General features: G+C 38.1%; 1 protein-coding gene across 1 annotated transcript; it reads right to left on the bottom strand.

Moving 5' to 3' along the window:
* Positions 1-6,089: 6,089 nt before the first annotated feature.
* Positions 6,090-7,014, bottom strand: LOC115304843 (olfactory receptor 9A4-like). Its single transcript, XM_029955177.1, is given in 2 exon segments — positions 6,090-6,210; positions 6,212-7,014. Coding segments are annotated over 2 exon segments (924 nt in total).
* Positions 7,015-13,513: the final 6,499 nt, after the last annotated feature.

Here is a 13,513-nt window from a genome sequence, read left to right as displayed (position 1 = left end):
AACGGAAAAACATTCCCTGTTCATGGATCGGAAGAATAAACACTGTGAAAATGTCATTACTACTCAAAGCAATCTACACATTCAATGTAATCCCCATCAAAATTGCACCAACATTCTTCTCAAAGCTAGAACAAACTATTCTCAAATTCGTATGGAACCACAAAGACCTCGAATAGCCAAAGTCATACTGAAGAAGAAAACCAAAATGGGAGGCATCACAATCCCAGACTTTCGCTTCTACTACAAAGCTGTCATCACCAAACAGTATGGCATTGGCACAAAAACAGACACATAGACCAATGGAATAGAATAGAGAACCCAGAACTGGGCCCACAAATGTATGGCCAATTAATTTTTGACAATTGATTCTTTCCGATGGAAAAAAGACTTCCTCTTTAGCAGGTGGTGCTGGGATAACTGGACAGCAACATGCAGAACAATGAAACTAGACCTCTTTCTTATGCCATACACAAAAATAAACTCAAAATGGCTGAAGGACCTGAATGTGAGACAGGAAACCATCAAAACCCTTGAGGAGAAAGTAGGAAACAACCTCCTTGACCTCCACTGCAGCAATTTTCTACTTGACACATCCCCCAAATGCAAGGGAAATGAAAGCAAAACTGAACTCTTGGGACCTCATCAAGATAAAAAGCTTCTGCATTGCAAAGGAAACAATCAAGAAAACTAATAGACAACTGACAGAATGGGAAAAGATAGTTGCAAATGACATATTAGATAAAGGGCTAGTATCCAAAATCTACAAGAAACTCACCAAACTCCACACCCAAAAAACAAATAACCCAGTGAAGAAATGGGCAGAAAACATAAAAAGACACTTCTCCAAAAAGGACATCCAGATGGCCTACAGGCACATGAAACAATGCTCAACATCACTCATCATCAGGGAAACACAAATCAAAACCACACTGAGATACCACCTCACACCAGTCAGAGTGGCTAAAATGAACAAATTGAGAGACTACAGATGTGGTGAGGGTGTGGAGAGACGGGCACCCACTGCACTGTTGGTGGGAATGTAAACTGGGGCAGCCGCTCTGGAAAACAGTGTGGAGGTTCCTCAAAAAACTATCCATAGAACTCCCTTATGACCCAGCAATAGCACTGCTAGGGATTTACCCAAGGGATACAGAAGTGCTGATGCATAGGAGCACATGTACCCCAATGTTCATAGCAGCACTGTCAACAATAGCCAAAACATGGAAAGAGCCTAAATGTCCATCAACTGATGAGTGGATCAAGAAGATGTGGCATATATACAATGGATTATTACCTGGCAATGAGAAATAATGAAATATGGTCATTTGTAGGAAAGTAGGTTGACTTTGAGGGTGTCATGCTAAGTGAAATAAATCAGGCAGAGAAGGATAGATACCATATGTTTGCACTCATAGGTCTAACAGGAGAGCAGGAGAAACCTAACGGAGGACCAGGGGGAGAGGAAGAGGGAAATAGAGTTGGGGAGAGAGAGGGATGCAAAACTTGAGAGACTATTGAATACTGAAAACGAACTGAAGGGGGAGGGGGGGAAAAGAGGTGGTGGTGATGGAGGAGGGCACTTGTGGGGAAGAGCACTGGGTGTTGTATGGAAACCAATTTGACAATAAACTACTTTAAAAAATTTAAAAACACTGCATGAGGGGAAAAGAACTCCTTTCATAAGCCCATCAGTAGACTAAACAAAGCTGAAAAAAGAATCAACAGATTTGAGAATAGACCGTATTATATATGCACAGCATATGTTTACTAAGTTTGCTACTGTCTAATTACTTGGGCCATAGTATTTTATATTCCCACCAAAAATGTATAAAAGTTCCTATTCCTGAGCATTCATATCAGTACTTAGTATTCCTAGTTTTTACTTTTTTCTAATCTCATAGAATTGATACAGCTGATGACTAAGTAAACTTTGGCAAGTCTCTTAACCTCCTTAGGCCTCTATTTTCTCATCTGTGAAGTAAACATAATACTACTTACCTCACAGGTTATTGCCAATATTGAATAAAAATATACAGAAATTATTGAAGCTCCGGGATGACTCAGTTGATTAAGCGTCTGACTGGCTCAGGTCATGTTTTCATGGACTGTGAGTTCAAGCATCATGTCAAGCTCTGTGCTGACAGCTCAGAGCTTGGAGCCTGCTTCAGTTCTGTGTCTCCATCTCTCTCTGCCCCTCCCCTGCTCACTCTCTATCTCTTCTTCTCAAAAGTAAATACACATTTAAAAAAATTTAATATACAGACATTACAAGCTGCTTAGTATGCAATCAATACTTCATTCTTTCCATATATAGGACTACATAGCATTCTGCAAAGTTTTTATTAATAGTTTATTTTCAAATTGGTTTCCATATAACACCCAGTGCTTCTTTCTACAAGTGCCCCCCATCATATAGTACATACTCAATATATAAAAATTGATTTAATGATATAAAAGTATATTCAGTATCTTTACTGAAAAAATATACTAATGTTCATGGAACAAAATAACAAAGAAGTTAAAAGTAAAATTTGGAATCACACAAACCTATGTCAAATTGTATTTCTCTTTTTTCTTAAAAATTCATTATCAATATATTTTTTAAATTTTTTAATTTATTTTTGACAAAGAGAGAGACAGAGCATGATCAGGGGAGAGGAAGAGAGAGACAGAAACACAAAATCTGAAGCAGGCTCCAGGCTCTGAGCTGTCAGCACAGAGCCCGACCCAGACTCCAGTTTATGAACTGTAAGTTCATGACCTGACCTGAAGTTGGCCAATTAACCGACTGAGCCACCCAGGCACCCATAAAAATTCTTTATCAATATTAATAAAACACTGGAGATGTTTCCATTTGGAAAAAGGAAATAAATATTCTGGTGGCTCTGCAAAAGAAATAGAAGTTTTAATTATACACCACTCCTTTCTTTTTCCTCATCTCCTTATTGGAACATTAGTATAAGATAAATGTTATATTTTAATTTGTATAATATACATCAATATTTATACATTATTAATATTGGATATAGGGAAATACCTATAAGACATAAAACAGAAGAGATGAATGTTTCTCAGAGATATGTAACAGATACTAACTAACTTGGTAAGCATTTTTCCAGATGAGACTTAGAATCTTTCTGGGTTGAAAGTAGTATCATCTCTAATTTTGATTTTGTTTCCACTATGAACATATAAATAACAACACAAAGTATGTTACGAGGTCAATGTGCAAATCAAGTAAAAACTGCAATACAGGGCCACGTGGGAGGCTCAGTTGGTTAAGTGTCTAGCTTCGGCCCAGGTCATGATCTTGCAGTTTGTGGGTTCGAGCCCCACGTTGGGCTCTGTCCTGACAGCTAGCTCAGGGCCTGGAGTCTGCTTCAGCTTCTGCATCTCCCTCCCTCTCTGACCCTCCCCGCTCCCGCTGTCTCTCTGTCTCTCAAAAAAAAAAACTGCAATACATTACATATGACATATATCAAAGTATATGTAAGACATTTTGAGTATGGTAGTTTCATGTAAGTAAGAAGTTCAAATAAGTGCCCATAATCAATATTTCTTTTTTGAATGCCTGTACTGTTTATATATATATACTCAGTTGTGAGGAGTAGAGACAAAAACTAAACTAATAGAGCAAGAGGTTGCTGAGGTCCCATAGTGTACACAGCAGAGAGAGGGCAGTGTGAAGCATCTCGATTCATATTTGTGTAGATATCTAAGCTTGGAAAATTAGAGCCTCCCATGGACCAAACTCTCTCCTAGCTCCCAGTGGGATCATGGAGTAGGCATCCTGGTGGAGCATAAGCTTGGCTTTCAGGGCAAGGGCATAGTGACTGTGTTATGGACTAACGGTCTGTGTCCCCTCAAAAGCCATATGTTGAAACTCTGACACCCACTGCAACTGTATTGGGAGATGGGGCCTCTTAGGAGGTACATAAGTTGAAATGAGGTCATTAGGCAGAGGCCTGATCAGAAGAGGCTATGCTCCATATAAGAAAAGATACTAGAGCTCACTTGCTCTCTCCCCTCAAACACACAACAAACAAAGGCCAATTAAGGACATAAAGAGAAGGTGACCATCTACAAGAGAGCCCTCACCAGACACTGAATTGGCATGAACTTTGATCTTGGTCACCTCAGTATCCAGAACTATGAGAAACAAATTTCTCTTGTTTAAACCACCAAATGTATAGTGTTTTGTTATGGCAATCCCCACAGACTAACACAGAAATTACTTTCCTTCATTCAGAATCAAAGACCAAACATGGACCTTGTCTTTAGTACAAGAGATGTTTAATGCCCCATCACTAGTCACTTGACCTGGAATGCTCCCTCTCTCCTGGTGGCTGAGGGCATTCAAAGAGGCAGTTTAAAGCCTTGCATCCCTGAGATACAGGAGATGAATGGAAATGTTGGTGAAGGAGAAGGGGAAGAATAGGAATGCATTATCAGTGGGTGGTCAGAGACTAACACAGGGGGGAAGGGAAATGAGGGAAAAGGAAAGGAGAAAGGAACAGAAAGCTCAAGGACAAAGGGAGAGGGGAAGAAGAAAAAAGATAGTTGGTAGATGAACAAAGGGTGATCAGGACAGGGTGCAAAAGGCATGAGTGATGACAAGTTGAAAAACCAATGAAATTGATGAGGACAGTGAGGTTTTCTTGACTCTGTCCTCCTAATTGATCTACCAGGTCAAAGACAACATAGGCTATGAAAAGCCTTTGTCCAAATTAGAAAAGTCATCCTTTGTGGATTACTGAAGGAGAAAAAATGACAGACCATGGAAAATGAACCTGGATGTGGGTGGATACCTTTGTAGCAACCTTCAGCCCTTTCCCTAGCCAATGAAGTCCCATCACAACACACTGGATGGCTAGCAGAGCATGGGCTGGATTAAGGCCCCACTCAACACCTCATCTGGTGCCCATATGAGGTGAAATCAACTAGATTGTATGTGGTGGTCTTCCATGTTCTCACCAAACAGAAGGCATCTCCACACAGTACTCTTTGCAAACCTATGGAACACCATCATCCACTGTGGGGTGGCTGATATCTCCACCCAATTCAGGGCTGGCAGGAGGTGCTGAGTATTACCATTTATTTCATCAACAACTTCCATCAAATCCCTTCCTCAAACATTATGAATATCCTACAATTGCATTAGTAAATAGCCTTGCCTGGACTTTCTGAAGGACTCTGAAGTAAGAGGGAGCTTCTCCTTCCTTTGATGCTCCCCATAGAAAAGATCTATGGAAAGGTACTAATACACATGGATTTGGGAGACAAAGATACAAAGGTATCATGAAGCCTAAAATCTGGGTCTGGGAGCAGTCTCACCAGAAACAGTTGATTTAATCAGCTGTAAAACATTCTCTCTAGAATTAGTCATTTAATTTTTATTTGTTTCAATTCTCAAATATCCAAAAAAATCATATATTTACATCACAAAAGTTTACTTTAAAAAATGTATTCCAGTTCCCACCTCACCAATCTAGATTGGCTCTGTGGCAAAATGTATATAACATTGTATTTACTTTGCAGTAGAATCAGACCAGGATAACATGACAAACCACAGGAGAAAGAGAGAAACACAGAATATTTTAAATACATATGGTCCTCTTGTCAAGAAATTGGAAAAATATAGAAAAAGTCCTACAACAGTTAACAAACAAACAAAGTGAGCTTTTCTCCCCCTTGGTACTCTGATTATTCTAGACCTGCACTCTTGGCCTCCTCCCCATCCTTCCTCCATCAGGATATACATTTACAGAAAGGGATTATAAGTGAATTTCCAGAGCTATAGATTCTACAAAACTATATATGTTTTTTCTTTCTCCTTCTGCCCACCTTCCGATGATATGCTTCCATAGTTCAATAGTGGTAGTAACAGGAACGGAAGAATGAGATTCTAGTGGGCACAGATGGGTTTCATTTTTATCTGCCTTGTCTTCTTCCATGGAAGAAGACTGGAAATTGTACACACTATTTGATTTTGAAAGGATGATAATGATAAGAGAGGAATTAGGGTTTTCTAGGTTACTGAAGAATCCCCAATGATTATTGTGTTTTCACACAAAACTGACATAGAAGATTTAATCCTTGACTAGTTGAAAGCAGCGATTCATTCTATCCAGAAGGGCCTCTTTGAACTTGTCATTCCTCAGGGTGAAGATAAAAGGGTTCAGGAAAGGGGTTACCACTGATATTGAGAGAAGCGCCCTGTGTTTGCTTAGGTTTTACAAACAGAAACAAGCAGCTGCCATAGCCAATCACAACAAAGGTGAAATGAGAGGCACACGTAGAGAAGGCTTTCCTCCGGCCCGAGGCGGTGGGGATCTTAAGGATGGTAGAGATGATGTAGGTGTAGGAGACAATTGTTGGGGCCAGCGAACCAATGATAATGACAACAGCCATTAAGAAGAGAACAAACTCTGTGAAAAGAGTGTCACCACAGGATAATTTGAGCAGTTGTCCTCGGTCACAGAAAAAATGGTCTAACTGATTTGACTTGCAGAAGGTAAACTGAAATGTGGCATAGACTGGCCATATTTCAGAAAGGAACCCAAACACCCATGATACAATGACCACCCAGCTGCAGGTGTGGCTGTTCATAATGATGTTGTACCTCAAAGGGTTACAGACAGCCACATAACGGTCTACAGCCATCACTCCAAGTAATGCAAACTCTGTGGTCCCCACAGCAAGGTATAGGGAGAGCTGGGTGACACATGCAGCCAGAGATATTGTCTGCAACCCAGGGAGCAGCAATCCCCAAAGCATCACAGGCATGATAGTAGTTGTAGTCAAGATCTCCAAGGCAGAGAGATGAACAAGGGAAAAATACATGGGGGACTGCAGACGTTTATCAACACAGACAATCACGATGATGATCATGTTTCCCATTAATGTCACTGAGTAGAAGAAAAAGAATATGGCAAAAAGAATGTGATGTAGTTCTTGGGACCCAGGGAAGCCTAGAAGGCAGAACTCAGTGGCACTAGAGAGATTGCTCATCATTTGCTCCTTGTTTCTGCTCCTTGTAAAACCTAGAGCTCAAAGACTGGTAACATGGCTCACATGGTCCTGTTCTTTAAAGAGAAGACAGGTTAGGATGAGAAACTATTTCCAACCTGAAGACCAGGTGACATGCCCCTACTGCAATGCTCTGCTCAAGGACAGACCTCAGCGTGGTCACCTCCAATCTAGCTCAAGACTGTCTGGACTGCACGAAGACTCCTTCATCTCTATTGAGGATAAAAACCTTCCTTGTCTTTTACACCACAGGATATGCCTTCTTTCAGGGGACAGAGGGTTAGAGTATTTTAACAGGCCACTTATGAAGCTGTGTTAGTCAGCCACACCAGGTCTGGGATTGTGTCACTTCTTATGTTAATTGTAGCAGATAATATAAAGGTGTTCTAGGTGATGCTCCAAACATGGAATGCTGAACCCTATGCCTCATCATTACTGGGACTGTCCAGATGCAACTTGGGGTAGTAGAAAAGCACCAGGGGACAAAGACCAGCATCTTTGCTTTCCCCAGATTGTAAACTTCCATAGTATAGAGGAGAAACATTTACAAATGAGAAATCTATAGCTTGAGATAATTTCCTAGGGCAAAATCACTCTTCTCAAACTTCATGTGTTTAGTAAAGTGCTGGGAAGGAGGAATAGTGGCACGTGGCACTGACAAGGATAGATCTGAGATTGGTAGACCCTTAGGATGTCTGTCTGGAACTTGACCTTTCACTTTATTCATCCTGTTACTCAAATGTCATCTCCTCAGAGGACTCTTTCCAGTTACCCTACACTAATTAGGAATGGCTTGTTAGCTTATGGAATTTACCATTCTTTGTAGCACTTCTTATTACCTGATTTTGTATGTATACTAATTTCATTCCTTCATTTAACATTAAGAAAATGCAGCAGTGATTAAAACAAACAAAATTTCCTGCCCTGTGGAGCTTACATTAAAGGGGAGAGTGGGTGCTAGATTATATGTAAGACAAGTAAGCAAACTCATAGTGCTAGTTTATTAATCATGTTGACATTAATATAAGGCAAAGAAGATGGACAGGAAATGTAATTTCATTTACTCATTGTTCATCTGTAATATTAGAATATAAACTCTATGAAGGCAGGGATATGTTTATATCTATATATATCTATATATCTATATCTATATTATTGTTGTGCTATATAAAGTCATGCTGATAAATTTTTGTACATGATGGATGCTTGGATGTGTGCCATATGATTAAATAGTACTTGATCCTCATTAAAGTAGTTGGGCCATAACCCCTGGAGCCTACTCCTCTTAATTTGCCTTCATGGCTCATATTACCATTTCCCTTCCTCACTTCCCTTACCCATGCCACCTCCTCTAAGCCTCTATGGGTTGGAATGATGGGCAAACAGGTCAAGGACAGAATTGTTGGGATACCTCATGGATTTCCATTTCTGCAATGTCTGTGTAATAAACACTAGGTCAAAAAAATAGAAGAATCTTAGCAGTGACTGTTCTTAATATTGGACAGAAAAAGAAATGAATCTTCCCTCTGATTTGGGGATGACTTTAACCACTCTTTAGGCTCTGGGCATCCTTTGTTCTAACAGGTTGCCAAAACCAGACTCTAAACTTGATTTTCTCCTGCTCTTTCCTTCCTAGAGAAAAACCCTGAGAAAACACTCACCTCCATGGAAGGGCCTCTCCACCCTTCTCAGTCTCTCCAGAACTTTGATAACTTGTCTGGCTCCTGCTGATGAATATATAGAGGCCACAGCAACTTACTCAGAAGGAGCTGAGTAAAAAGTCCAGAAATACCAGCACTGTGGGAGCTGAGGGTCTCTTTCTCTCTCCTTCCCTTCCACTACCCTCCTTCCCAAAGGGACTTAGTCACTGAGGTACCTGTTCTTAATTAGCCCAGGTTCAGGGTGTCCCTAAGCAATCAGACTGCAAGAAAGCAGAGCAAACTTTTAGTTATTCTCATTTCTGATCAATTAAGTGTTAGAACTTTCTTAACTTTCTGCTAATGAAGAAACCTGAAATCTCACCAATTGCTGATTTTTAATACCAATACTGCCTCCTCAAAAGCCCCAAGTCTAGGTTTCAAGAGACATTTCAACTCTAAGCAGATCTCCCTTTGCCCTATATCCTAGACTCTTCCCCAATTCTCTTAGCTATTCAGAGGAAAAATCATCCACCAACCCCCAATAGGACACATTACAATTGACAGCTAAAAAGTGCACCAATATCCTAAAAGCATGAATATTGGTCTCAGTCAAAGCCTTAACTTCACCAGAAATCCCCTACAAAGCCTGTTTCCTTCTTCACTCATTTCATAGAGAGGCTCCTGCTCCTAACCATGAGGATATTCCTGCAAACTGGGGAGTTTCTACCTCCAAATTGTACTCTACTCTCTGCTATTGTCTCACATTTCCACTCTTATGAATACATATGCATCTGTATGCAGTCAAGTAAGATTCTTCCATCTATTTCTATGGTGTGTCCATGATTGCCAGCTGGCCACTTCAAAGTGGGAGGCATAAGGACAACTAATGTAGGCAGTTATATTTACAACCTGAACCAACTGACAAATATAAATTGAAATCTGCTTTATGCTAGAGTGAGACAAAGTGGCATCTACAAAACATTTATCTGGATTTGGGATTTCATATGAAGTATGTATACCTGTTAAATCTGAGAATGTCAATAGATGCAGAAAGGTATAAGTTTGGAGTAATCTTCCTTCCCAATACTGACATTGGGAAGCCCAACCATTTTGCCATATAATATTATTAAAAATGTATATGCATCTGCCTATTCCTTATGGAATATGCTGTGAAAATCTATTTTAAAACCTTATCTCTCTCACTTAACAATATATAAAAAATAGTCTCCCATATCTATACCTAATGCTCACTTTTTTTCTGCATAGTGTTCCATTATATGGATACCTATTCTTTATTAGTTAGCCCTCCACTGATCATTGTTTGCTGTTGTGTTCATTTTATTGTGAAAAATGATGCTGTAAATATTCTTACACATTCATAAGTCTATACACATTAATATTTCTGAAATAAACCCTAGCCTGGACACTTATAGGTTAAAGGGTAGATACATTGAAGGTATTGGTTTCTATTAACACCAAATTATAATCCAAAGATTTTGGACTGATTCACACTGACACTAAGACTGTGTGATAAGAGCACTCTTGATTTCCTGATCTACTACTGACCAATGATATAATCAAAATTCATTTAAAATTAAAGAGAACAATATTAAGTTTCCTCAAATGGGAAATCAATTGGAAAACCTGTTGAAGTGAAAATTTTTGAATGATAAAAATTATCAAAACTGACTGAAAAGAAATTAAACACATTTCCTAAGTATTCCTAAATATGGAAAATAATTGAATTCATAATTTAAAATGTTCCCACACAGAATACTATAGCTTCAAGTGGCTTTACCGGTATATTCTATCAAATTTTTAAGGAAAAAATATTTCCAATTCTACAATGAATTTTCCAAAAAATTGAGCACAAGGGAACACTGCTCATTGATCTTACAAAGTCAGAATTAAATCTTAATACCAAGGATCAAGGACACTGAAAGAAAAGAAAACTAAGATCCCTTTTGAATATGAAAACAAAAATTCTCAGTAAAATATGAGAAAATCAAATCCATCAATACTTAAAGAGAATAATGTGCCATAACAAAGTAGTGATTTTATTCCAGATATGTGTGGTTGGTTTAAAATTAGGAAATTAATTAATATAATTCACCATGTGAACAGAAATAAAGAGAAAACCACATAGTTACTTAAATAGGAGTAGAGAAGGCATTTCACTAAAATCAACATCCACTGATTAAAAACTCTTACCAAACTAGGAACAAATGGGATCTTCTTTATTTTTTATTTTTTAATGTTTTAATATTTATTTATTTTTGAGAGAGAAAGACAGAAATTGAGCAGAGGAGGGGCAGAGAGACACAGAATCCAAAGTGGGTTCCAGACTCCAAGCTATCAGCACAGAGCCTGATGCAGGGCTCGAACCTACCAACTGTGACATCATGACCTGAGCTGAAGTCAGATGCTTAACCACCTGAGCCACCCAGGTGCCCCAAATGAGATCTTCTTTAAACTCATAAATAGAATCCACCAAAAACCTAACATGAAATTTAATGATGAAAGACCTAATTTCTCCCTCCAAGACATGGAGGAAGGCAACAATATCTATTCTCACCACCTCTTTAACATTAAACTAGACATCCTACCTAATGCAAGAAGGCAAGAATATGAAGTTAAAAGCATACAGTTAGGAAATAAAGAAAAAATATTTGTTTGCAGATTACATAATCCAATATGCAGAAAATCCTAAGAGGTCTTCAAAAAAAAAAAACCTTCTAGAAATAATAAGTGATTATTACCAACGCCACAGAATAAAGGCTCAATATATAAAAATCTATTGTATTGCTACATACAGGCAAGAAACTAGAAATGAAAAATAACAATTTTAATTATAAGATGAAAAAACATGAAAAACTAAGAGACTAATTCAACAAACTGTGCATGACTATACACTTGAAACCATAAAACACTGCTGATATAAACTGAGAAATATCTCAATAAATATCAGTCTCATGAATCAGAAACTTGATTTTTGTTAAAATGCCATTTTTTTCAAACTTGTCTATAGATTCAATAAATGTCACTCAAAATCCCAGGTAGTTTTTATTTTAATATTGAAAAGCTGACTCTAAAATTTCTATGGAACTATGAAGTACTAAGAGGATCCAAAATAATTTTGAAAAAGAACAAAGGTGGGAGACTCACAATATCTTATTTATAGACTTAATTTAAAGTTATAGTAATTAAAACACTATCTTACTGACATACTATGATGTAGATCAATGGACAGGTAAACCAATAAAATAGAGAATTCATACACAAATGCAAACACATATCTTTACTTGATTTTAACTACATGAAGGTCTGGAGCAACTAGATCTTTCATACACTGCTGGTGATATAAACAACAAGCAAATATACACTTACCCTACAAACCCATAATTCAACTTCACTTTTAGAGATTTTCACAAGCATAAGAAAACACATATCCACAAAAGACATCTTCATGAATGTTGATGCAGTTTTATTCACAATAAACTCGAAAAACCCAAGTGATGATTAATAGGTGAATGGATAAATAAATTGTGGTACATCAATACAGTTGAACACTTTTCAGCAATAAAAATCTATTGATGGGGCACCTGGGTGACTCAGTTGGTTAAGCATCTGCCTTCTGCTCAGGTCATGATCTCATGGTTCATGAGTCTGATCGCCACCTAGGGTTCTGTGCTGACAGCTCAGTGACTGGAGCCTGCTTCAAATTCTGTGTCTCCTCTCTCTTTCAAAAATAAATAAACATGAAAAAAAATTTAATCTATTGATAGATACACCATCATGGAGAAGTCTGTACAGGGCTATATTAAGAAATGAATACTGTCATAAATATTTATTTCATTAATAAGCTCAGAAATGAAAAATGTATCTATAATAGCCTGAGGCTAGGAGTGAAAATGGAGATTGATTCAAAAGCAGCACAAAGAAACCTTTAGGGTGATGAACATGTTTTATAATTTGGTTGTGGTTGTTACATATATGTACAGATTTGTCAAAAATCTCTGAGATTTACACTTCAAATGGCTGCATTATTGTATAAAAATTAACATTAAGAATGTTGAAAATATTTTTTAAAATAAATCCAAACTATATAACAGGGAAAAGCTCATCACTGGTGGCTTGGTGGGTAGAGAAATGAGGTAAGGTTAGTTAGAGCATAAAGGTAACACTGGAGGCTAAACAGAATAGGTATCAAAGTAAGGTGTATTGAATATGGTTGTTGGTTAGGTGTGGGAATGGGGAAAGTTAATAACACAAGATGAAGAGAAGGCTTAAGTAATCCTAATGAATGTCAGAATGTAACAAGTGATTCCCAGACCATTCTCCAAACAGATGGTCTCATTGACCATGTTCTAACAACTTAAAAAATTGAGGGGGTTATTTATTTATTTTGAGAGCAAGAGAGCAGGGGAGGGGCAGAGAGAAACAGAGAGACAGAGAATCCCTAGCAGGCTCTATGCCAGCAGCGCAGAGCCCAATGGAGAGCTTGAACTCCTGAATCATGATTTCATGACCTGAGTCAAAACCTAGAGTGAGATACTGAACCGACTGAGCCACCCAAGCACCCATGACCATGTTCTATCGACTTTTTTAGTAACTTTCTGCAAGCATCTCTTCAGAGAATAATAACTTTAGTTTGTAAAATGGATGACAGATATAAACCACCAGAAGAGCTTATGACATGAGAGCACAGTTTGAAAATACACATCTTTGGTGAAAGTTAAAGGATCTCAAGAGAGTGCACAATCATGGATAAGCTATTGAAATTTGAATCAGGAACCTAAATACTAATTCTTTTTCATACTCACTAGCTGTGTTATATTCAATTC

The sequence above is a fragment of the Suricata suricatta genome, chromosome 2 (genome assembly GCF_006229205.1).
Source record: "Suricata suricatta isolate VVHF042 chromosome 2, meerkat_22Aug2017_6uvM2_HiC, whole genome shotgun sequence".
Taxonomy (NCBI): domain Eukaryota; kingdom Metazoa; phylum Chordata; class Mammalia; order Carnivora; family Herpestidae; genus Suricata; species Suricata suricatta.
Note: the sequence above shows the minus strand (reverse complement) of the source record. Positions and strands in the feature narration are given on the sequence as shown.